Genomic DNA, 24,511 nt, shown 5'->3' on the forward strand with positions numbered 1-24,511 from the left:
ACAGGGAGTTGTGCAAGGCTGACAGTCATTGGGTTCATGCTAGAATTCTGCCTACCCCAAGACTCAATGATTATATCAAATGAGTTGTGTTTCAGAAATTTGTAGATTATATATACTGTTATTCAGTTGTAAGATTTTTGTTTGTTATTCGAAGGGCTTGCAAACTTGTGTTGGATCCAGAAGGGCTGGGAGGCTGTATGTGAGTCACTCAGTGAGCCCTGTGGAAAGTGGCTGTGGGCAGGACCTGGCCCTCCAGCTGAATGGCTGTGTGACCTTGGCCTAAGTCCATGATATCCTCTGAATTTCAGATTCTTCCTCATACATTAAACAAGGGGGTTACACTAGATGATCCCAAAGATTGGTTAGCGTTAACATTTCATAATTTCTACGACTGAATCATACCAATCAAATTAAAATCTAGCAACTCAAAATATTCAAATTCATTCAAATAGTTCATCAAAGAATTTCATTATAGATGGACCTGCAATGACACAATTTTGAGAGGAAAAGGTACTTCTGTTTTTAAGTGAAGCCATTCCTGTATTGGGTGAACCTAACTAAATATAAACAAGGGTACACAACTATATTTTTAATATTCTATATAGAGTGGTGACAAATATTCTGTCTTTAGATGATCTGTCTGTCCAGTTAGCACCAGATGTGATTTTTTCCAAGATATTAAAACTTGATAAAACTACTCTCTTAAATGAATTACTCACTTGATGATAACTGTATAACTATCAAAGGCAGTCCTCTAATAGTACAAATCAATTTACTGACTACATGGAAAGCATGCAGAAAATCTTTTATATATTTTGAGGGGTTAAATCTTTTCTTTTGCCTTTTCCGAATGAAGCCTCTTTGGCTAAGATAATTATTCTCTTCTACCCAACATAAATGAATTCTAATTTTAAACAGGTATTATTAAATCCCAGTGAAATAGGCTTCAGGCAGATGTATTCTCTAAAACATCCCTTTATTGACTGTGCACGGTTATTAACAATTCACATTTCACTTGATCTACTGCATAGAAGAGCATCTATTCTTTCACTAAAAAGTTAAGCCCTCCGGGGCAGCAGCAGGGACACAGAGCCTCCTTCGTACAAATGGCACTGTGCAGTGCATGGAAAGTGCTTCCATGTTCATATAAGAGGGAAAAGCAAACAAGACAAACAGACATTTCCTTCTCCATCACTCCCTCCCTGCCAACACACTCCTTTTATTCTAGAAAATGCCAGTAAGCAAACAGTTCCCACATGGGCACGTCCATCCATGAGAAGAGGAACGTCAACATGTATTTGGCACCAGTGAGTTCAGAACATCCTTTGGGCTTTGTGAAAACGACAGCAGGAGTGTGTGGCTGTGGTCATTTCCACTAGAAGCAGCCTTATGACCAGAGAAGGTGGCAAAGCATGAGGGCATTAGTCACTTGCTAGCTTCTTGCTGCTCAAGTTTCAGGAGCTGTTTTTCAAGTTTTGAGGTGTTTACTCGATGCATCATCAGAAACTGGCCATTCAGATGAAAGACAGGAATGTCCAATCTATACCTGTCATACCAAGCAGAGTTTTCTGGTAGTGTGATGTCCACCTCCTGTAAAATAAACTGAAACACAGGCCAACGCTTTGCATTTTAGAGAACACAGAGCATTGAACAACGGCATGATAAACCGATCCCCAATTTCCAAAGCTGATAGCATTTTGTTGTGGTTGTCGCTATTTTTCTCTTTGAGGTCCACAATGATCTCATGTCCCTCATTTCTAGAAATTTACCAGTTTTATTGTATTCTGTGGGGAGCAACTCGGACTAGACTGTTACTGGAATTAAGACTTATTCTATGCATCTGCTCTCCCACAATATGGCGCTGGGAGAGGAGGAAACAGCTTCTACACAGCTGCCTCCAGTTCAACCAATAAACAGCAGGACCTGCTCCTGATTGGAGGAGGGCAGCGTACTCGGCGTGTGGGTAGCAGAGTTGGGATTGGTGGAAGAGGACTATAAAGGAGGAGACAACATGCACGGGGAACATCTAAGAGGAACACCTGTGCAGCCCCCGAGAGAGCCAGCCGGCGGTGTGCCGCTCCCCCGCGGAAGTGGGGAAAGTGGCAGGGGGAACCGCCCTTCCACAGAGGTGGAAGGGACAGTAGCCAACCCGGGAAGAACCAGCAGCAAACTCGGGGAGGGCCGAGCAGACAAAAGAACAGCGCAGGGTCTTGTGTCGTTCCTTCACGAAGACGGGGAGCGACATAATGGTGCCGTGACTCGGATATGAGCCTAGGCAGGGTTTAGTGTCGTTCCTCCCCGAAGAGGGGGAGCGACAGTATTCCCTACTTCTAATCTGACTCCTTTTCCATCACACCCATTCATTACACTCAGCATCAGTGCCCTGCTTGGTCTCTGGTGAAGCCAAATGTGTACCAACTGGGAAGCTGCCTGCAAATTAGGGGTGAAGTGTTTGGATCACAAGAAAGGCAAAGGTGTGCTGGTTTCCCACATGAAAACACTTGCATGAAAATGAGAAAATGAGATAAAAGGAATGGGGACAAAAGTTTAAAGAAAGCATGGACACCACACCTGCTAGTTAACACTGACTCACATTAAGTCAGAGTTAGAAAACCAGTATTGCTTAGAGGAAAACACTTAGAGGTAATGAGTTTTATGGAAATCAGCACTAAACTCTCTCTCTCTGTAGAAAGAAAATGTAAATGAAAAATCATTTAATCTCTATTCTTAAAGAAAGGATCCAGGCAGATACTTTATTCCACATGCACAGCTACCCCATATACATGAAAGACACACTGTATTCGATTACCCTGTGCTTAAAAGGCTCGAGCACTTCCTTGGCTTCCTCACAAAGGGGACATGGATTCTACAGGAAAAAAAAATAAAGCCATTAGACCCAAAGAATGGTATTTGGCCCAACAAAAAATCCACAAGAAGTAATTATTTTAAAGGACAGTTTTCTACCTGATTATACTGATTTATTTCCAAAGCAAAACATAATCATAGACTCTTATAAATAGCCAGTATTTCATGCCTGGTGGGCTCTCTGCATTTTTAGGTTATTTCATTTTGACTTTTCACAAATATATCTATATATGAGTGCATGTATAATAAATTTAGGTGTGAAGTATTTGTCAGTTTTCTGTCCTATCTAAGGGCTTGATCCTGTGTAGGTCAGGAGCACCTCTGTGGCCTCACACAGTTGACCTGGCTGACATCACCAGAGTGGCTTGAAGTTTGTCCTGATTGGCAGGTCCTGAACCTTGTCTGCCTGCTTTTCCTAATCAGTGCCCAGGAACAAACCCAGTCGGGTAGAGTTAGACAGCGACGGCCCAGTCTTTAAAAAGGCAGAAAGCTGCTATTCACTTCAGGTGATGATTTTACCAGTCATGTTTTGCTTATTTTCTTATCACCCATGTCAGTGACAGGTTTCCTGGACTAACTCTTCACTTGAAGAGCAGGAACGTGTAGGGTCTGTTGTCACTTGAAATCTTAAGCCACCCCATGGAGAAGGGTACTGAGAATACCATGGGTGACTGGCAGGCTTTAAAACTTCTCAGCTATAGGTTCTCTTGCATGAGCTCAAAATAGACCCAACATTACTGATGCTTATGTAAAACTACGTTTTAACATATCAGAAAACAGATGAGCTATTATATAAAAAACAGGTACCTCCTGCAGCTTAACTCAAAGCTTGTGTTAAAAATAAATAAATAAATAAAGACCTGGGTCTTTCTGGTTCTAATTTCCTAAGACAAAGAATTAGGCCCATCCTATTTTATCAGCATTCATCATAAACAGGTTATGGAGAGTTGTGAGGTTTTAAGACACTTGTGCTGAAACTGTCTAAGAAAGTTTCAGAAAGTCCACATAGGATCTTAAGAGCAAAATAAGAACATGCAGAAATAGCAAATGTACCAGAGTTTTGCTTTCGTATTAAACATTTCAGAAGAGCCTAGATAAGGTGTTTTGCTGTTTTAAAACTGGGGTCTGTGGAAGTTTATGTAAATTATACATGCAACTATGTGCATGTGTTTTTATGAGGAAGGGCTCATCAATTTTCTTTTCTAAAGATTTGTTTACTTATTTGAAAGGCAAAGTTACAGAGGGAGGGAAAGACAGAGATTGTTCTATCTGCTGGTTCACTCCTCAAATGGCTGCAACAGCTGCAGCTGGGTCAAGCTGAGGTCAGGAGCCTGGAACTCCATTTGGGTCTCCTACATGAGTAACAAGGAACAAGCACTTGGACCATCTTCTGCTTCTTTCGCTGGCATATTAGCAGGGACCTGGATCAGAAGTGGAGCTGCTGGGACTTGAAGTGGCACTTCTATGGGATGTTGGTGTCACAGGTGGTGGCTTAACCCATTGTGCCACGATGCAAACCCCTAAATTTTAAAAAGGATAAGGGAAAAAAGGATGATATCCAGTAGAATGGACCATTCCAACATCCTTTTCTAGGACTTCCCTCAGCACTTACTGTTTACTCTGTTCCTGAGTTGTAGTGGACACTGGTTGGGTGGGCTGTCTGCTGCTCACTGCCCTATCTTGTGGTGAGGATGGTGCAGTTCTGCTTCACAGCAGCTACTGTAAGTGCCTGGCTCAGGGAGGGGCCAGTCAGAGCCCATGGAGACTTCTGCTTTGTTTCTGTAGACATCTGAGAGGCGAGAGTGGGGCTTGGGACTGCTTCAGTCATTCATCAGAAGAGCCAGAGGGAGAGGGATTTAGCCCTGAGGAGGTGAAGCTGAAGAGACTGGGAACATGCTTGGCTCCTGAGTCAGCCTACTCCTGAACCAGTCAGCTCATACAGTCCCTTTGATGTTTAAGTCACTCTGGGAAGTGCTTTTCATTATTTCTAACATACCGAGACTTCATACTGTACTTTAAGTCTTTGTCACCAGACTATGAACCTGAAGGTGGGAGTGATATCTTAATATGTGTTTAATAGCTTGAATCAAGAGGAAGGTTGGTGTTTTTTTGTTTGTTTGACAAATGTCTTTGGCTATCTCTGCTGCTGCCCAACTTGAAAATTGGAGTAGTTATGCCGAGTAAGTACCACTAGCCTTCAGGGACTGTTTTCTTTTTGTAGTTAATTTCCATATGCCTTTCTCATGATAGTCTCTTGCACAATGAAATATTTTTGGTTCAATAATTTCTAATAGTATAATATACATTTATGGATATGAAAGTAGTTTAGATTAAATATTGTCAACAAATTAATTTTTTTTTTTGACAGGCAGAGTGGACAGTGAGAGAGAGAGACAGAGAGAAAGGTCTTCCTTTGCTGTTGGTTTACCCTCCAATGGCTGCCGCGGCAGGCGCTGATCCGATGGCAGGAGCCAGGTGCTTCTCCTGGTCTCCCATGGAGTGCAGGGCCCAAGCACTTGGGCCATCCTCCACTGCACTCCCTGGCCACAGCAGAGAGCTGGCCTGGAAGAGGGGCAACTGGGACAGAACCAGCGCCCTGACCGGGACTAGAACCCGGTGTGCCGGCACTGGTAGGTGGAGGATTAGCCTAGTGAGCTGTGGCACCGGCCTCAACAAATTAATTTTTAAAACTACTTAAAATCTGATACTATTTGTAAGATATTTTTAAACTGCTAAAATGCCTGAAATTTAAAGATGTTATAAAAAATCTATTAAAAACTTTTGAACTGTAACGTTATTCACAAATTATTTCTATTACTTTCCACTTTATTTCTTTTTTGATTATAAATCACAGGAAGTGATATTAATTAGCAAAAAGACATCAATAATGTTCATATTATAAATTTCATGGAGAAAAAGTTCTTAAAAATGATAAACTAGCTTTATGGCTTAAAATTAGTGTTAGGGATAAGAAAACAATTACAAGCAACCCTCATTATTTGTATTCTGTATCTGTGAATTTGCCTACTTGCAAACACTTATCTGTAACCCCCAAATCAATAAATGAAGCATTTTTGTGGTCATTTGTGGAGAGGTACATGTACAGAGAACGGTGAACAGTTGGTGTTGCCTGAATCATTCTCCAAGCTGAAGTCGAACAAAGTAGTGCTCTGCCTTCTTGTTTCAGCTCTCCCACTCTAAGCCTAAGTTAGTGTCCTCTTCAGGGTCTGTATAGTGCCATGCTGCCTCCATTTGTGTGTTTTGGTGTTTTTGCTGGGCCTAGTGTTGAAATGCTATCCAGTGTTCCTAAGCATAAGAACACCTGGATGGGGGCACTGTAGTGCAGCAGGTGAAGCTGCTGCTTGGGACGCCCATATCCCATATCAAGGGGCCTGGGACTGAGTTTCACCTTTGCATTGGATCCAGCTTCCTAATAATGCGCACCTTGGGAAGCAGAGGTGATTGCCCAAGTACTTGGGATCCTGCACCCACGTGGGAGTCCCAGATGGAGTTCTGGGCTTTGCTTTCAGCCTGGCCCACCACTGGCTAGTTAGTATAGGCAATTGGAGAATGAAGCAGAGGATGGAAAGTCTTTCTTCTCTGTGTTACTCTGCCTTTCAAGTAAATAAAAATTAAAAACTCTCAAAAAAAAAAAAAGAGTCAGGATGCACATTTTAAAGCTTCGTTCAGGCATGAGTTATAGTGCTGTTGGCCATGAATTCAATGTTAATGACCGATAATGTAAATTAAACAAGGAGTTATTAAACAGAAACATAAATAAAAATAAGGTTATGTATTTAACTGTTATGAAAATGTTGGGATAAGAGGCTCAAAGGAACCTATTTTCTCTTAGAGTAATAGTTCAGCTTCTAATTCATTGTCTATGGCTACTTTGTAGAAAACAAATTATCACAAATGGAATTGAATTTTAAACCATATGTTTTCAAACATCATAATATAATCCATGGTCTTTTTAAAAGCAGGGGTCTGATGACCATTAAACACATTAATTTACCCTCTGATTACTGTGAGACAACGAGGTATCTGGGTTGGAGACAGTTACTGGTTGTGCTGATAGAAAAACTGAGGAGCAGGTATCCAGAAGGTTTATTCCAGTGTCTTTCCTTCCTACTTTTTCTGTATTCCTTAATTCACACAACAATTCCAACACTTTACATTTGTAAAGTAGTGATTTTTCTTTCCTCCTATACCTTTGTGAATAAAGTCAGCACTGGCAGAGCTGTCTTGGAAGCACGGAGATTTCTCCAGAAGGTCACGAAGGAGGTTCTGGCAAGCTGCATGGTATTTCCTCGAAACCAGAGCATCTTAATTCTACCAAAAGAAAAATAAGCCAATCAACTTACATGCCTGGATTTTGTTCTCCACAAGACAGGCACTAAGTTACACGCTTAGGCAGCGGATTTGAGGGCTTCGGCATCGTATCCTGGAGAACAGGAGTGGCAGAGAGGCCCAGGTGTTTGTCAAATCTCCATGATGCCTCAACATTCACTGTATTCCAAATACAACAGAACTTTGAATGGAAAGAGTCCATAATTATGGATTAGCAGTGCGTCTGATCACTTGGTTTCTGGAGGTAAACTGCATGGGTTTTTTAAAATTGAATGCAAAATTCAATTTCACTTGCAGATTTTGATCCCCTCAAATGTGGCAGTGTCCCAAGATGGCTTTTATTCACAAGGACAGCTTATCTTACTGGCATACATTCAGTGATTCCCGGCCACTGCCACCGTTGAGGAAACAATAAATGAGCAGTACAGTCCCTAGCTGAAGGCTGAGGCTATCTCTTATGAGATCCAGGCCCTCCACTACAACAGATGGGGAAACACAAAGCTGCATTTATTTATTTGTTTAAGTATTTATTTTACTTATTTGAAAGGTGGACTGAGAGAGACGGGGAGAGAGAGAGAAACAGAGAGTGAGAAATATCTTCCGTTTACTGATTCAATTCCCAAATGGCTATAACAGCAGGCTAGGGTCCGAGTTCTTGGGCCATCATCTGCTGCCTTCCCAGGTGCATTACAGGGAGTTGGATCAGAAGTGCATAAGTCAGTATTCGAACTGGTGCTCTGATATGGGATGCTGGCATCACAATTTGTAGCTTAACTTGCCCACAATGCCCACCCCACGAAGCTGCATTCAGAGGAACTACAAGGGGAATCAGGCTGCGTTAGCGTGTCAGAAAAAGCACTATCTGCTCAACTCCTTAAAAAGTATTTTAAAAGGAGATGGCCATGTGTGTGTGCCACTTTAACTTTCAAAAGCTTCATATACAAATGTACTAGTGTTTCCACTGGAGAGATTCCGGCGAGAGCTGCTTCATAGGGGCATGTCAGACACTGGGGTTTGAAGCTCCTTCATCCTGCTGCCATGTCTGCCACAAGACATCCTATTATTCCTGGTTATTTTACCAAGCATCTAGCTTTGTCCTTAAAACTACAAATATTATCACTTCATTTTCAAAACACATGTGTACTCTTGGCTTTACCATTTATCAATATTCCCTAGATGAACTCATTCCTGGGATCATATTTTAACTTTGCCCCTCTCTCTCTCTCTTTGGTTTATCACTTTCCTCTCCTTTATGTTGACAAGTTGGAGCTGTACAACTTTATTCTTTGACTACCAAGATAATTTGTTCATTAACATCTTTGCACTTGCCTTTCCTCTTAGAAGCAGTAAAAGCTTCTAAGGAGCTTCTCCTCATTTGGGCTGGTTTCATATCACCTTCTCAGTGACTATCATCAGCAATACTGGCCAGTCCATCATTCTCCCTCCTCTTGCCTTGCAATAGTTGCCTCTTGCCCTTTTATGATATAAACTTATGTATGTCCCCTCTACCACAATGTAACTTCTAGAAGACTAGGTATTTTTCCACCCTTGTATCTCCAAGTGCCCACAATTAACTTGGCACATAAAGGATGGTCAAATATTTGTTTGAAGGTTAAAAGAGCTGGAATGAGCCTTTCTTACCCTCTTTATCTTCTAATCCTGCTCAGACACTTGGTGTGTAGAGCAGTCACTATTTGGTTCTGTCATATCATAACTAAAGGTTAGTGTTTCTGAGAGATGTTCACAAGAATTCGTGCTGGGGCAGTACAGCTGGTTCTGACTCTTCACTACCAGCCCAAACCTCCCTTGTTTCTGCTCCACAGAGCATGACTGCATTAATTAACTACTAATCTTCATTGATAACCAGGCTTCTGGGTCTAAGATTGGCCTTAAACGCATTTCAAACAGAATGTGACTTTAGAGAAAACCATCAACCCATTATCAATCTAGAGTAAAGACCACAAGACAAAAAGAGCGGACACAGATTCACAAACACAGTGACCTTCCCTTTACTCTTAAGCCTTTATTCTTTCACTTCCACCTGGATTGCTCTGCTAACTGATCCCGATAATGCGTACAGAAGGAAGGTGATAAGGATTTCACAAGGATCTGTTATCCAGAGTTAGTCCAAGGTAGAAAGTAGATTTGCACAATGTCATAGTATTTGGTGCTACTCTGAGCTAAGTGTTAAGCCCCAGTATATGCGTTTTCAGTACATTCAGCAGAATCAGCAGCTTCAGTACATGGATGAGGTGAGGGACACAGGTTCTAAATGCGGTTTTGTCCACCTAGGCTACAAACGAGGGGAAACTAGAATGATAGCAGTGTTTACCCTATGAAGAAATTTCTGGATCACTGGGTTTGGGAGGGGTCCATACCCTCCTAGGATGTAGAGCTAAAACAGCTATACTGTACATGGAGGAGAAAGGAAGTACAAATTAGCTTTTTTAAAAGGCAGAAGTACCAACCTTGGACATGAGAAGGATGGGGTCATCTATGACCATGACCTGAGACTACAACCAGGACAGAGAACTGCAGCGACATGCTGTTGGTGGGGATGGGGATTGAAGATTTATTGATGTCTGGCTGGAAAGGAAAGGAAAACTTACTGCTTTTACCTCGCTGAATTGAGACTGGAGTGTTAAGGCTTTAAAAAAAATTCACATTCACAATGGAAATCTGTTTTAGGATTTCCAATATGACAAAACACAGCATGTGGTCTTGGTTGTACCCAAGACAAATAAAACCTGTTATAGTAAACAGAGTTGCTATTCATTCCAGATTTGCTGGAATATTTGTTCAACCAACCCAGAGAGCTGAGGAAAGTCTTCAGTGCGGCTACAACCATTCAGTTTACAACTAGTTCTCTCTTCCACTGTTATGCTCCATTCCTATCTTTCAACATGTTTTTCATCACTTAAACATGGCAGTTTTTACCGAGAAATGTATTACTACCTGCACATTTTTCAAATGCCCTAAGGTACACACATTTTATCATGTTGTTAAATTAACTTATTTCTTTGGAAGCATTGTACTATAAAATTCTATTACAGTCTAACAGAAAGAAAAAGTTCCCTGACTCTCTTCTAGGCAGATATGATGGCTAAAATTCCTTAATTCTTGGGGTCTACTAATTCCAGAAAAGAAAATATAAAATGAGAAATAATATACTCCAATAGGAACTCTATAATATTCTTCTTACAGCATTTTACTAACTCTGTAAACCTAATGCCATTGCTGTCAATGTCACATTCTCCGAATCATGCCTTCTGGAAGTAAAATTTTAATATAGGCTACTCTGTCAATGTGACATTTTCATTAGTTCGATTATTCTTGAACAATCTTCGCACTATAAAAAATACTCTGAAAGGTGGTCTCTGCCTGTAAGCTGATGACTGAGAGGACAACACTTTTTTGATTGTGTCATTGAGTTTAGTCATGAAATACGTGTCATTATTATTACATACATACAGACAGAATTTTATCCTCTGAACTTAGCTGTATGCCTCTGATATGAGCAAAAAGAGCCGTGTTCATAATACCAAGGTAGCACAACTGGGTCACCTTTGTCGTAGACTTAAAAAAAAAAGCAAAAGGCATAAGACTGGATTTAGAATGTGCTTAAAACAAATTCCACAGCCTAACAATAACGATGGTGACTCCTGCTGCTTCAAGTCCAGGGCTGCTCAGAAGCACACATCACCCTGAAACAGAAAGGGGCTGCTGGCCTTTCAGCCACACGGAGGCCGACTTCAGTGGTCTTTATGGCAGAATCAAATATAGCACGGGGGAGGACTGATTGGACCAATCCAGGCCTCCTTGCAACATGATAAGGAAGATAACTTAACTTTATAGCATTTCCCTGCACAGCACTAAAGGGCATACCATTACAGCGACTGATTATAGTACAAAAGCAAGCCAGGGTCATTTGAGCCTTTATTAAGGATTATTCATTTCTTGCATGAAGAGCTGCCCAGCCTGTGGCTGCACATCACTTATGCAGGGCTCCCAATGTTGCAAACTCCATGTATGTCTGATTGGTAGGTAAACAACATCGTTCCTGCTGGAGCACAGAAACTGACCTTCGCTGGCCAGGAGTTTTATTCACACAAAGAATCCTCTGGCACACAAGGCTGCAGGCTCACATGGTCCCAGATCAGCAAGCTCAGTGCTGGTTCATGTGCACAGTCCAAGTCTATGTAAGCCCAGGTGGCACCTCAGTTATGGCTGAAGCTTCTTCAGCAGAGTCCAAGGTAAACTTAATGCTGAGCTGACATCAAACACACACTACTGCTAAACCCATGTTCCACACAGAGAGGCTCAGGGCTTCCCTTCAGTCACCAGTACGGAGGGAGAAGCTGAGTGCTCCATCTCATATTCATTACCATCTAAGTGTACTGTCTCTCCCCTCCCCCATTTTTGGGGAAGAAAATCCATTATTTTAGGTTACTGAAAGTTTATGTGATGAGCCAGGTTGCTCTTAGGGAATTCACCTGGGCTCACTTGCTCTTCCTCATCCACAAAAGGCGGAAACATGACACCTCCCCACTGCCTCTCTGTGCTTTGGGTAGGTCAGCTGTGTGTCATAAACAAGTGGGAGCTGAGCCTGAGAGCTGGAGTGCAAGGGCAGGGGAGGCAATGACCCTTGAGGAGCCAGGAGTGACACGGAGAGGTATTTCCAGGGACAAACCCCTCACTGGCAACTGAGCAGGTACTCTAAGGTGTGAGCTCCAAGAGGCTGAGCAGGGCTGGGATGAGGCTACGGAACAGAAACAGGGAGTGGGGCCCCACCCCACCGGCGGGGGTGGGATCTCGAGTGTTTTTCTGGCACCCTGGCCCAGTGGTCATGGTGCTTGGCCAGGGGGAACTGCTAACGAGGTGGAGTCATCTCAGGCAAGCTGTTACAACAGAGCTGCAGAGCTGAGCACCCAGCCACGGACCCACTGTGTGCGGCACATCTCAGCTTCCTTCTGAGTATGCAGTCTGCACTGCTCACTACGTGCACCTCACACAATGCACCCTGAATAGGACTACAACATGCCCCAGCGAGGGGTGGTGAGATGCAGTCCCTCAAACCACACTCCCCCCCTGCAGTTCTTCTTCCAGATTCGGGTGCACACAGGTTCACCACACAGAGGACCAGAGAAACTCGCACAGAAGCACAGTCTAGAAAGGACTGACAGGTCATGTGAGTACCTAAGAACAAAACCCCCCTTTCATTTCCCTTCCAATTATTACCATGACTGTGGGATTCCCAAGTATCTGGATGTCTCTATTCCATTATTGGGACACAATGGATGCTACGTTAATTTGCATTCAGCACACTGCTCTGTGAAAAAGTTCTTCAGCTGTCTGATGTGTGAGCCTTGCCTGTCCAGCACGATTATGATTTCACTGGAAGAATGTAGCATTTACCTGTCCACCACTCATCTCAGGACAGGCACATCCCCTTCACCCCATTCAAATCCTCAATAAAATTAAGCCATTACATTTTTTCCTTCATATTGCTTGGTGTTGGGCCTATTTCTTTTTTTTGAAAATGTATTTATTTATTTGAAAGTCAGAGTTACACAGAGAGAGGAGGAGAGGCAGAGAGAAAGAGGAGTCCTCCATCTGCTGGTTCACTCCCCAATTGGCCACAATGGCCACAGCTGTACAGATCTGAAGCCAGGAGCTTCTTTCAGGTCTCCCACGCAGGTGCAGGGGCCTAAGGACTTGGGCCATCTTCCACTGCTTTCCCAAGCCATAGCAGAGAGCTGGATTGGAAGTAGAGCAGCTGGGACTTGAACTGGCACCCATATGGGATGCTGGCACTAGAGGCGGTGGCTTTACCCGTTACACCACAGTGCTGGCCCCAGGCCTGTTTCTTTCTCTCCAAAGTTCTTGTGTGGAATGATCAGCTCCATATGTGAGAGAGAATAACATGAAAAACAGCTCAGAGGGTTTCACATAAGGGTGTTAAATCCTTAACTGAGACAATAAAAGTGACATCGGGCTTCACAGTCATTAGTAAACTAATGCTATCAATCACTTGCTTGTGGCACAGTAGGGAAGGAAGGGTTAAAAATGAGTAACAGTGCTGAGGCATAGTAGGCTAACCCTCTGCCTGTGCTGCCAGCATCCCATATAGGCATTGGTTTGTGTGGAAAATGGCCCAAGTGCTTGGGCCCTTGCACCAGCATGGGAGACCAGGAAGAAGTTCCTGGCTTCAGTTTGGCACAGCTCTGGCCGTTGAAGCACCTTTCTCTCTCTCTCTCTCTCTGTCTGTAACTCTACCTCTCAAATAAAGCACCTTTCTCTCTCCCTCTGTCTGTCTGTAACTCTACCTCTCAAATAAATAAAATCTTTTTTTTTTTAAAAAAAGAGTAGGAAATGATCCCAACCAATGAAGAACTATAAAACTGAGTCAGGAGAAATGACATATAAATGCACAACTAAATTAGAAATACAGGAGTGACTATGACAGAAGCATATAAGGGTAGAAGTTTGTGTGATAACGGAGTTAAAAGAAAATGTGCATTTCCCATGAAGTTATTGAAGACTGTATATAAAAGATGACTACAAATGTTTTTTTTTTTTTAATTTTTAAAATTTATTTGAGAGGTAGAGTTAACAGAGAGAGGGAGATACAGAAAGGTCTTCCATTCGCTGGTTCACTCCCCAAATGGCCTCAACAGCCAGACCTGAGCCGATCTGAAGCCAGGAGCCAGGAGCCTCCTCTGGGTCTTCCACATGGTTGCTGGGGCCCAAGCACTTGGGCCATCTTCTACTACTTTCCCAGATCATAGCAGGGAACTGGACTGGAAGAGGAGCAACTGGGACTAGAACTGGCACCCATTATGGGATGTGGGCACAAGTGGAGACTTAAACCACTATGCCACAGTGCTGGCAAATGTTTTAAGAGCACAGGAAACAACAGTGCTGTGGGTTGAGAATGGAGCTCATTTCCTAAGAGAAAGATCCTGAATCATTTAGGATCTAGACATGTGGGAAAAACGGAAGGCATTCCAAATTTGGGGTTAGACATAAAGGTGCTGAGGGCGGAATGCCATGGCTGTTTGATGGGGGGAAATCCAAATGGGGTAGAGATTTCTGTCCAAGGGAAATGGAAAGTAAGTTTGGGAGGGGGACCAGGACGAGGCCTAGGAGGTTCTATAATGGTGGTTCACTGATGCGTTCCTTGTGTCTTGGAAACCCAATGAGTGTTGTGATAAAATCAGTGATTGGGAAAACTAATCTGGCAGCAGCCTACAGATTGGACTGCACAGTAAAGGCAAATGGAAGCGGCAGTCTGGCCATCTAGGTGTGGGAGAGTCATTCACTCATTCAAGTGGCAATGACAAGTCTTCTTGTATCAGACTGCTACAGATGCTGGGTGCAGTGGTGAACAGGAACACAGGGCACATGTCCCCATGGGGTCCACACTCTAGCGAAAAGATTAACTGCAGAACACATCAGAAGGTGAGGGAAGGGGTAGAACAGGGTGATGCCGTGGTCACTAAGGCAGGCTTTTAGATAACATGCCCTGAGCAGGTGTCATTTCAGCTGAGACTGAAAAATGAGGAGGTGCAAAGAGCTAAAGGAGGAGTACTTCAGGGAGAGGAAACAATAAATGCAAAGGCCCGGAGGTGAGGACAAAACTTGGCTTGCTGGAAGAAACACAAAGGGCAATGTGGCTGACACAGCATGCCACAAGAAGAAGGGGCAGAATACATGATGGGGCCAATGTATGGCCTGTAGCAACCAGATCCCATAGGCCTTGTAGACACTGCTACAGGATTGAGATTTTACTCTGCAAGAAACTAATTTCGGAGGAGGGGAGTGCCATGAGCTCATATATTTGAAAAAAAAAAATTTCATCTGTAATGTGAAGAACAGATTGTTGGGGGCAAGAGTGGAGGCAGAGAGCAACTGCAGTAGTTGGGGTGAGAAAGGATGCTGGTGTGACAGGAAGTAGAAACAGCCAACAGCATTTATTAGTGAATCAGACATGAGGAACTAAAGAATAGCTGGTGGTAGGGATGACCTAGTGCTAGTCCAGGGCCTCTGCTGTGCCATTTACTATCTGAGGAACACTGAGGCAGGAAAAGATTGAGGGGGGTAAATGGGACCAAGAGCTCAGGAACTCAAGCAGACAGTGGCAGGGCTGCAGCTGGAACCCCAGTGTCCTCTGGTTGAAGGGTTCTATGACAGTGATGGAACTTGATGCGGTCATCTAAAAAGCATAGGAAAGGAAAAGGGCCCAGAACAGACCTCTGAGGCTATAGAAGTTGGGTGGAGAAGAACCAGCAAAACAGGCAGCAACAGCAGTTGGCAGGTGGGAGAAAACCAGGGAAGTGTCATTGCAGAAGCCACAGGACAAAGTGTGTCCAGAATGAGGGAGTGGTCCTCTGACACATGGAGCCATGAGGGCTCGGCTAGAGTAGGGGCAGTCAAATGACCACTGTAAATCAGAAGAGATGTGTCTAGTGTCAGTGTTAAATCTGGTGTCACCTCCTCCAAAGGAGAATCACCCTTAAATGAACCTAACTGGCCCTCATATAACTTAACATAAATAACTATAAGGAGATGTTTCTGATGAAGATGCAGACAGAAGATGGTTGGGGGAGAAGAGTTGGTTGATACCACAAAAGCAGACAACAAATGTGAAAATATGGGTATAAGTTAGAAAGCAGAACAGAGGAGTGAGACTTAACTATTGATTACAAAATAATACTAACAAGTAACGCATTGTTAACAAAAACAATGATTCTATTAACTGAAATATGCTTGTGCTGGCTTCAAATGGAAGACTAAGATTTCTATTAATAGCAGTCTTAGAAACAGGGACTGATAAACTGAAAAGTAATTCAAACAGAAATGGCTGAGGGGGAGAGCTTGGCAGAGTGGTTAAGATGCCACCTGGGACACCTGCCTGGGTTTGAATCCTTCCTCTCTATCCCATTCCAGCTTCTTGCTAATGTGCTCCCAGGCGACAGTGCTTGTCCCTACTACCCATGTAGGGGACTTGGATTGAGTTCTGGATGCCTGGCTTTGGCCTGAGTCAGCCCTGGCTGTTCTGACCATTTAGGGAGTAAACCAGCAGTTGGAAGCTCTGTCTCTTTTAATTTTAAAATTAAAACTTTTAATTTTAAAAACAGCTAAAAACTTCAGATTCTGCACATTACTGAAGTAGCAATTTCTAGGCCATGGTATCACTTAAATAAAGATCCAACATATTTATCTGCTTACTAAGGATGTCACTAAGTCTAGGTAAGACTGATTTGCAAATACTTTGGCACCAGGTATTGGCTAATTTACTCAGCCTTCACAGAATTACAAAACAAACCACTGAAATTAGTTTTTGAGGAATCCAGATTTCCCCTCCATAGATGTTAAACAAAGGCCAGTTCCCACCCAGCTGCTCATTTCAAATACCTGCCTTTAGTTTTTATGAGGAGAAAATTCGGGGCTGGCGCTGTGGCATAGAAGGTTAAGCCTCAGCCAACAGTGCCAGCATCCCATATGGGTGCCGGTTCAACTCCTGGCTGCTCCACTTCAGATTCAGCTCCCTGCTAATATGCCTGGGAAAGCAGTGAAAGATGGCTCAAGTCCTTGAGCTTCTGCAACCATGTAGAAGACTGGCCCAGCCCTGGCCTTTAAGGCCCTTTGGGGAGTGAACCAGTGCATTGAAGATCCCTCCCCCCCTCCTTTTCTCCTTGTATCTCTGCCTTTCAAATAAATAAATCTTAAAAAAAATAGAAAAGGGAAAATTCAGTACTATTATTATTATTGTACCAGTGATATCCTCAATCCATGTGTGTCAACACAGAAGCTGCCTACATGACAGTAAAGTTGGATTTTATTGATAACCTTTAAAGACACAGTTTGAGTAGATTGTCTAGAGAGGTTTAACTAAATTCAAATGAACACAGTTTCCACTAACTCATCAGACAGGGAAACAGCACAAATGGCAGGATTCTTCATTCAGAGCTTTAAAATTACTTTTCATGGCGAGTTTCAGCTGGAATTCAGCAGGTTTGCATTCCCCGAGGGCATTTTCAATTGAAGCAAAAATGAATTAAAAACCTTACAGAGAAAGGCAACTGCCACTAACTAGGTCAGAGACGCCAAGAAAACCCTCATCCTTTGAAGCCTCAGTTTTCTCAACTGTCAAATGGCAGTGCCACCACTGTCCTGTCTTCTCATTTCACAGGGGCTGGCCCACAGACTTTGGTCCCCAAATATCTCCCTGTTCTGAGAAGAGGAAATCACATGCTTAGGAGATACTCTGGAGACAGCCTATGGCCGCATAAGGCCTTAACAAATAATCTCAGGGGTTTTTTACCTGTAGGAACTTAAAACACTTGTCCTTCAAGGAGGACAAAATTCACATTATGAGCCAGGTAGAGGTGAAAAGACCCTCTTCCATTAGTCCCCCATCACAACTAGAAAGCCTCAGTGTCAGAAAGGACCGAGTTGGTCTTAGGGGGGACACAGAGCATGACGGGGTATTCAACTCGCAACTATTTAAGCACCTGAGATGGAAAAGCTCCCCTCAAGGGAAGAATAACACACTTTGCTTTCTTACTACTGGACCAATTTTAACGACAGGCACTCTGCACTGTGGCAACCCCCTGCACATCCAGAGTGCTGCCCTCTGTTCAGACAAGGCAAGCTGACACTGTGAAGCAGAAGGGGAAAGCAAGCTTTGGCGTAAGCAAGAGCTCATGTCGGATCTTCAGACCCTAGCAGTCACTCTTTCCAGATCACTGCTTCCAAGCAGGCTACTCAGTACTGGGATGGTGCCCATGACAATGCCAGGGAAGGGTTTCCAGGAAAACAGTTGGCTGAGAAAAATAAAATGATGAGGGTCATCTAGAACAGTCATGGACTTCCACAATACAGCAGCTCAGGTACCTGGGTGCCCAGAGGAGTTCCAGGGTGACTGCTGCAAACACAATGGGTCTGCACAGATCACACCCCTCTACTCCCCTCCATCCTCAAGCCCCCAAAATACTGACTCAGCACATGGCCTGGAGCCAGAGCAGCATATTCCACATTGAGAGTGTACAGCGATGTTCAGTTCAATTATGACATAATGGCTGCAAAGCTGTTCCTGAGAGCCAAGAAAACCTGCATAATGTGGTTGGGTTATATCATACACGAGGGCTTAATAGAGTTTAAAAACCAATTTGAAATTTCCTTCATTCCCTAAAGATAGCAGTAGGACGAGGGCAAAATCATTCTGGTTCAAGGGATGAGGACAAAGTGCAGAAGGAATTATGCAGACTCCTTCCCACATTATCCTTCTTAACCAGCATGACCTATTCCCTTTGAAGATATCTCTGATACTTACTGCTGACCCAGAAAGAAGCCAATTTCATTAAAACATCTTCATCTTACTGTACACAGCTAGTAATGTCAGCTTCCTTGCTATTTAAAAAGCACACAGTTCCACTTCCAAAAAGCAACTGTCTGCAATTCAAAACCCATCCACCAAGGGAGTGTCTTTCATCTGTCACTAATATTCCACTTATTCTTGATTCCTTTTGCCAACGAAGTGAAGTTACTCTCATGACCACCAAGAGATAAAAGACGTTTCATTCATTCATTTCTAGCCATTTTGGAGCCAATGTAGCTTTGAACATTTGAAATGCTAAACCCAGCATTTCCTAGACTTGTGACACCCATGAGACTTGGGACTATACAAGTATGGTGTTCAGACTGGACATTGGAAACCTCCTACTCTTTAAGTCACATCCTGAAAATCCTGTTATGGGACATTTCTACAGTCTTCTGAGCCCTATTCTGTTCTTTAACAGCTGTCACTAATTGAGTATTTTAATATTCTAGAACCAGGAGTTGACTTTGGAGAATCCCCATGCTCTATTGACAAGGAAGCTAACACTTAACCATCTTTCATACTGCATTTTTTGTTCATTTCTCTATAGTTTCAACTTGAACAATGGTTATTTTTATATAGATGTAATCAACACAGAATTTCAGAAACAGAAGAGATCTCTAATTTCGATTACCTTTCTTCCAAAAAAAAAAAAATCTCAAAAATCTGCATAGGAATCCTGGAGTATACAAAATAAGACACCATATGATTTGTTTAAGGTTTAAGTTAAAGGTGGAAATAAAATGAGGAAAGGCTTGGTTTTGGAAAGCAGGATTCTTTAATACAGAAGGTTCTGATCTGTAGCTATAAGGAGATTCACATAATTTCAGTTTTGAACCTGGAGAAACAGCTCAGTTTAGATCTCTGTTTCCCAGGCTTATGTCTTCAGCTGCCTCAGTTGACTGAGTTCCTATGAAATAACAAAATCCTTTCTCTTGGCTGACTGGGAGGACTAGGTGTTTTACAAAGCAGAGTAAAAAAAAAAAAAAACAAATAATTCAATGTCACGTCCTTCCCGCCTGACTAAACCAGAAATTTCCCCATTATTTCATAATTAATATGAAAACTTTCTAGAACAATAAGAGGAAGTTCATTTGCTTCCAGTTGCAACATTCTGATTTCTGCTGCAATCCCACTGGCAATAGGAGGAAGCAACACATCCCACATGACTACCCTGTGACAACATAAAACACTGTCAACGTTAGACTCCTTTGCAGTGTTGTCAGTGAAGCAGAAAATACAAGTACGGATTTCCTTCCATTTTATGTGGGTAACCTAGACTTAAACTACTCACTGTACATAGGTCTTGTATCCCCAAGGCAGGACCAAACCAAGACATGGCCTTAACTAAGATACCAATTTAGCACACCTTAAGAGAGCACTCTTCAGGTATTTTGGTGAGGAGCTGAACAGGGGAGGCCTGGAGGGAGTGTAGTCAAGGCTGGCGGAGTCTTCCAGCTTGTGTATTTCATTCAGCACAACAAAGGCCCCGCAACAGAACAGGCCTAGTTCCTTTGGAAGGCAGTTTGGTGACCATCTTTGGATTCCATCTCCAGTCTGTTTATTAAAGCACTACTTCCAATGTACCTAGTAACCCCTAAAAGAAGGTAATTATTCTATATTCTTTTCTCTACCTTGTTGCACTCCCAGTGATGTTTTTACGCTCTGTATAGCTCTAGCCTCCTTTCGAGGACACTGCCTGTTGACATCTATAGCATGTAGTGTCTGAGCCCATTTTGACAAACACTGGGCCAGGGACTAGAAATACAAGTGTAACAAAGATATCACCCTTACCTTTAAGGAACTCATTCCTTGGGTAGGAGAAAGACTGATAAAGGAGTAAGATAATACCAGTGATGAAGGTTGTAGTGGTAAAATGGCTCGGACTAGATGTTACAGGTGAAATGCTCTGAAATCCAGGGTGATGGATACTTTCTAAAAATAGATTATTTCAGTTTTGTCTCCTCTCTGGAAACTTTAACTTAGGTAAGAACTAGAGTGAAAAAGAGAGTAATGTTTTCACGTCTCCTGTTCCCTGTGCCTGTACTGAGATGGGGATTTAGGGGTGTGAATTCTATTTATAGTATACTTAGCCACAGCTTTTTATTTTGCATATTCTTCTTCAAATGATTTTGTTCCCAGAACCTGCTGTGTGATACTAATGGAGGAAGCTCAACTAGTCCCTGCTACCTGTGTAGCTACACATACCTGATCCAGATGGTTTTTCCTCCTTCAGAATAATTGTAAACAAGATTAAAAGCGCATTCAGGAACTATTCCAGCTGGCTTTTGGCTTCCTCTGAGGTACACTCCTTGAATAAAGCAGCGGAAAATATTAGATTTGAAATAAAGAACATAAAAAAAAAACTTACTACTTTTATCAGATCACCTCAACTTCTTGCTACATTTGAAACCTGGGGCCTTCACATTAGAGAAACTGAAGGCATCAGCCTGCTTACAGTATATATAAGTTATGAAAAACTTTAATAATACAGGAAATAACTTATTTTGAAGACACTTCTCTGCAGTGCCTCTGGGTACTTAAGAGTATGATAGAGCCAGGCATCTGGAACAACACAGAAACACAGTCCAGTAAACTTGCCAGCTGGAAAATCCTCATTTCTATTACTTACCTGCCTAGGGTCCTTCTGCCTAAACCACACTGCCTCATATTCCTCTGGTCCAAGATTAAAGCAAACAAACAAAGTTGTCCTTCCATGGTAGGGGCCACCTCTGACTCCAGTAATCAGGAAGGAAAAGCCAGGGACTCTGCCTGTCTGTAGCACCGGCCCTACCCATCTGAATTTTCACAACAGGGCCTTTCTAGTTCCAGGGCGTTGTATTCCTCAGCAAAGCAGGATCCAGATTATGAGCTACCACCTTTCACACAGAACCATGATTAGTTCTGCCTTGTCCCAGCGTTGCCATCATCACTCAGTGTCTCCAGGGCACACCTCCTTTTCCAAGCGTTGCTCATCTCTCCCTGTCATTTACCCACAACCACCTCAATGTCTGTAGCCCCAGACAGTGGTGGAGAGCTTCGTAAGCACCGTAAAAACCGTCCCTCAGAATATTATTAAACGAGAAGGCTGTTTCCTCTCCCAGCCACCACCCTCAACGCGCTCAGTGTCCCAGTGGCTGCTTAACCAAGGCTACAAAGCCCTGCTTATTATGCTCGGAAATGTGTTAGAAAGAGCTGGGACATAACAGATCCTAGACACTATCCCTGTTCTCCCAGGAGCTGAGAATCTCTGGGTCAGGCGAGGCCATACTGTGACTTTTTGTTGTTGTTGTTGTTAAAAGGCTCTAAGATATAAAGGACCATATAACCACCATCCTATTGAAGAACAAAGGCAAAGATCAGCAGCAGCCCCCCCCCCCCAAAAAAAACCCTCCTTGTTGGAGATAGCCATAGAAACAGTCACGTGTCTGTTCACATTAGTGACAGCTGAGTGGGGCTTCTCTACCATCAGACTTAGTAAAAACAGTAGGAGCTGGTGTTTGTGCAAGGTGGCTGGCAAGGCCGAGTATCTGCTGAGAAGGGTACAGTCTGATCTATTGTCTCCCAGTTCGGGGTCCGCGGGGCTGGTTCCGCGCAGGAAGGCGGCGAGCAGGTGCAGCCAGCCGTGCCAGCCACGCTGCCTGCTGCACCTGGCACCCTCCTCACCCCGAAGGGCGACGCGGCCGCGAGCAACGCGTATTTAAAATCGCTGTCCCCTCCCAGAAATCGGGCGTCCGCGAATGACCCGAGGAAGCACGAAGCTGAGCTTCTGTCCGCTTTCTGTACTGTAAAAGCTGCCTCCTGTTTCCGCTCATTTATTCACTTCCCGGAGCGCCCTCTCACGCGCGCCCGCGCGCTCCCTCGCTCCCAGCCTCCCGCCGGTGCTTCCTGGATTTATGGCTCCCGATTTAATTAAATGCCCTCTAAAGACAATGGAACCGGGCAGCGCGCGGCACGGCGAAGGGTGGCCGGTCCTCCCCCGCCCGCACACCCGCGCGCCCGCGCGCCGCGAGCGCCCACCGCCCGCACCCACCTGAGGCTCGCGCCGCCCACGTCGCCGCTTCCGCCCGCGCGCGCACTTCCGCCCCGGTCCCCGCTTCCGCCCGCGCCCGCCGCCGGGCGCTGCTGTCTTCTGTGGTGCGTTCCCACAGCCGCCGTCAGGGGTGGCTGCTCGTGAAGAGAAGGCCGCAAGAACCAAAGCCAAGCTGTAGAAAAGCAAACAACTAACCAGCGAAAAGGGGCCCCGCTGAAAGCCGTTTAAGGAGCCCGAAGGGCTGGGAGCCAACAGGAGGCTGTGCGGTCCCGCCATTTCACCGCTCCCCGCATGCATGCATTCGTTCGTTTAGTATTTATTGCCCTCTTCATCTGGTCCGGGCCGAACTAGGTTGTGAGGAGCAAAGCTGGCGGCCAGTACCTTCCCCACACTGTTTTGGTTGCTTGTTTGCTTTTTGTCGGGCCTTAGAACATTGTCCTTTTCTGAGAAGGCCTCCGGTGTGATCTATTGCAGACAGCTTTGGGGTTGGGAGTGGAGGCCGAGGGAGCGTCCACGCCGCTGGAGGGGGCTGGTGTGGCCCGGGGCACGGAGGGAATGGAGAACGGGGCGGCACACAGGCGGGGACACACAGCCAGGCCGCAGTGACTCTCTGAGGCCAGCTGCAGGTGTTTCAGGTTTATTCTCTGTTCCGTGGAGGAATGGAATCGAAGTGGTTGTTTTTCCTTCTGAAAGGGTCTGTCAGCTTTGCAAAGGAGACACAAGAGTTTAGGACAGGCAGGAGCAGCCAAGTGGGGAGGTGAGGAGGTCACTGAGTAGTCCAGGTTCCAGGTGTACTGGCTGGAATGGTTGTCGGGTCATAGTGATGAACTGACGAAGCAACATGATGGTAGCAGTACTCAAAGCTGGCATTCAAGGATTGGTCACCCAAAGCTTTACACTCATTAACTTGTTTACTCCTGAAGGAAATCCCATTAAATATTATTACTGCCATCTTGCAGACGGAGTAATGGAGGCTTGATAACTTGCCCACGTTCTCACAGCTAGGAGATGGCAGAGTTGAATTCTCAGGCTCTCATGCTGGTATCCATGAGCTTACCTCTATGCAGTCGATGTGTATTCAGTGATTTTAAAGAAAGCTATAAAGCAAACCAAGGTCAGGAATGAATCCTTTAAACAAACCCCGCTGATTATGTGATATTGCTAGAGGACACATTTAGAAAGTAGAATTTTCAAGTTCATACTTTATCGCTTCAGCGTTTGCTGATAGCTTAAAGGGGATTTTGTGACTGCCGACAGACTTCCTATGGTTATTTTTGAGTTGATGCACTCTGATAAGACTTGATCTTTCTGAAGAAAAAAAAATCATTCAGTAAAGTGCACTCCACCTAACAATTGCTGATAGATTATCTTTAAGGAAGTAATCTTGGATCTGGTTATACGCACCTTAGTGGAGCCTGCATAACTTAAGTTTTGTGAAGAGATGAAAAAGCTCCATAGAAATGTAAATTCCAGATCAGCTTCCAAATGTCATTTCTTGAAGAAAAATGAAACTTCTTAAAATAAATTGAATTTATGAAACCTGATTTCACATGATGAAGGAAAAAGAATAGCTTTACCAAAGGCGTCCATGACAATGAATGCTTTTTAGCTTTGGGTAGAGGTGAATTTCTCTCAGGGACCAAATTTCCAGAACATGAGTTTAATTAGTAAGAATCTCTTGGGTTCTTGAGTGGTGACACAAGAATTGGAACCTCCAAATTATTATTTCAGTTCAGAGTGGGAGTCTCTTGAAATAGCTGGAAACCCCCGAGAATTCAATGTGGTCAATGCCTAGTCGCTGTGTGGGCACCAGTCTTAGTGCCCGGAGCTCAGAGGACCAGTTTAGCCTCTATCTCCGGGTCTCACAGTGCTAGGCATAG

The 24,511-nt window shown here is 43.9% G+C and overlaps 1 protein-coding gene across 8 annotated transcripts; it reads right to left on the minus strand.

The window, feature by feature from the left end:
• Positions 1–957: 957 nt before the first annotated feature.
• C6H5orf63 (chromosome 6 C5orf63 homolog) lies at positions 958–22,996 on the minus strand. Of its 8 annotated transcripts, none has more exons than XR_011389679.2 (5): positions 22,632–22,996; positions 20,807–20,909; positions 7,230–7,396; positions 2,810–2,866; positions 958–1,602 (listed from the first exon to the last, which is right to left on the minus strand). XR_011389679.2 is itself a non-coding variant. In XM_070076070.2 (5 exons), the coding sequence occupies exons 3-5, from the start codon at positions 7,188–7,190 to the stop codon at positions 1,426–1,428; spliced, it is 336 nt and encodes a 111-aa protein (XP_069932171.1). In that variant the 5' UTR covers positions 7,191–7,197; positions 20,807–20,909; positions 22,632–22,766; the 3' UTR covers positions 958–1,425. The 8 variants fall into 8 exon arrangements, 2 of the variants coding, with proteins under 2 accessions (XP_069932171.1, XP_051700127.1); XR_011389678.2 differs by having other exon boundaries at positions 7,230–7,374; positions 22,632–22,995; XM_070076070.2 differs by lacking the exon at positions 7,230–7,396 and adding an exon at positions 7,077–7,197 and having other exon boundaries at positions 958–1,590; positions 22,632–22,766.
• Positions 22,997–24,511: the final 1,515 nt, after the last annotated feature.

The sequence above is a fragment of the Oryctolagus cuniculus genome, chromosome 6, assembly GCF_051225735.1.
Source record: "Oryctolagus cuniculus isolate XC-2025 breed Fujian yellow rabbit chromosome 6, ASM5122573v1, whole genome shotgun sequence".
NCBI classification, from domain to species: domain Eukaryota; kingdom Metazoa; phylum Chordata; class Mammalia; order Lagomorpha; family Leporidae; genus Oryctolagus; species Oryctolagus cuniculus.

Excerpts from the sequence above, each read along its gene's own strand:
- C6H5orf63 (XM_051844167.3), bottom strand. The coding sequence starts at position 7,190 with ATGCTCTGGTTTCGAGGAAATACCATGCAGCTTGCCAGAACCTCCTTC. Across the intron at positions 2,867-7,076 it reads TGCTGACTTTATTCACAAAG|AATCCATGTCCCCTTTGTGA; the intron begins GTATAGGAGGAA and ends TTTTTCCTGTAG. Across the intron at positions 1,603-2,809 it reads TCGAGCCTTTTAAGCACAGG|TTTATTTTACAGGAGGTGGA; the intron begins GTAATCGAATAC and ends CCTGTGTTTCAG.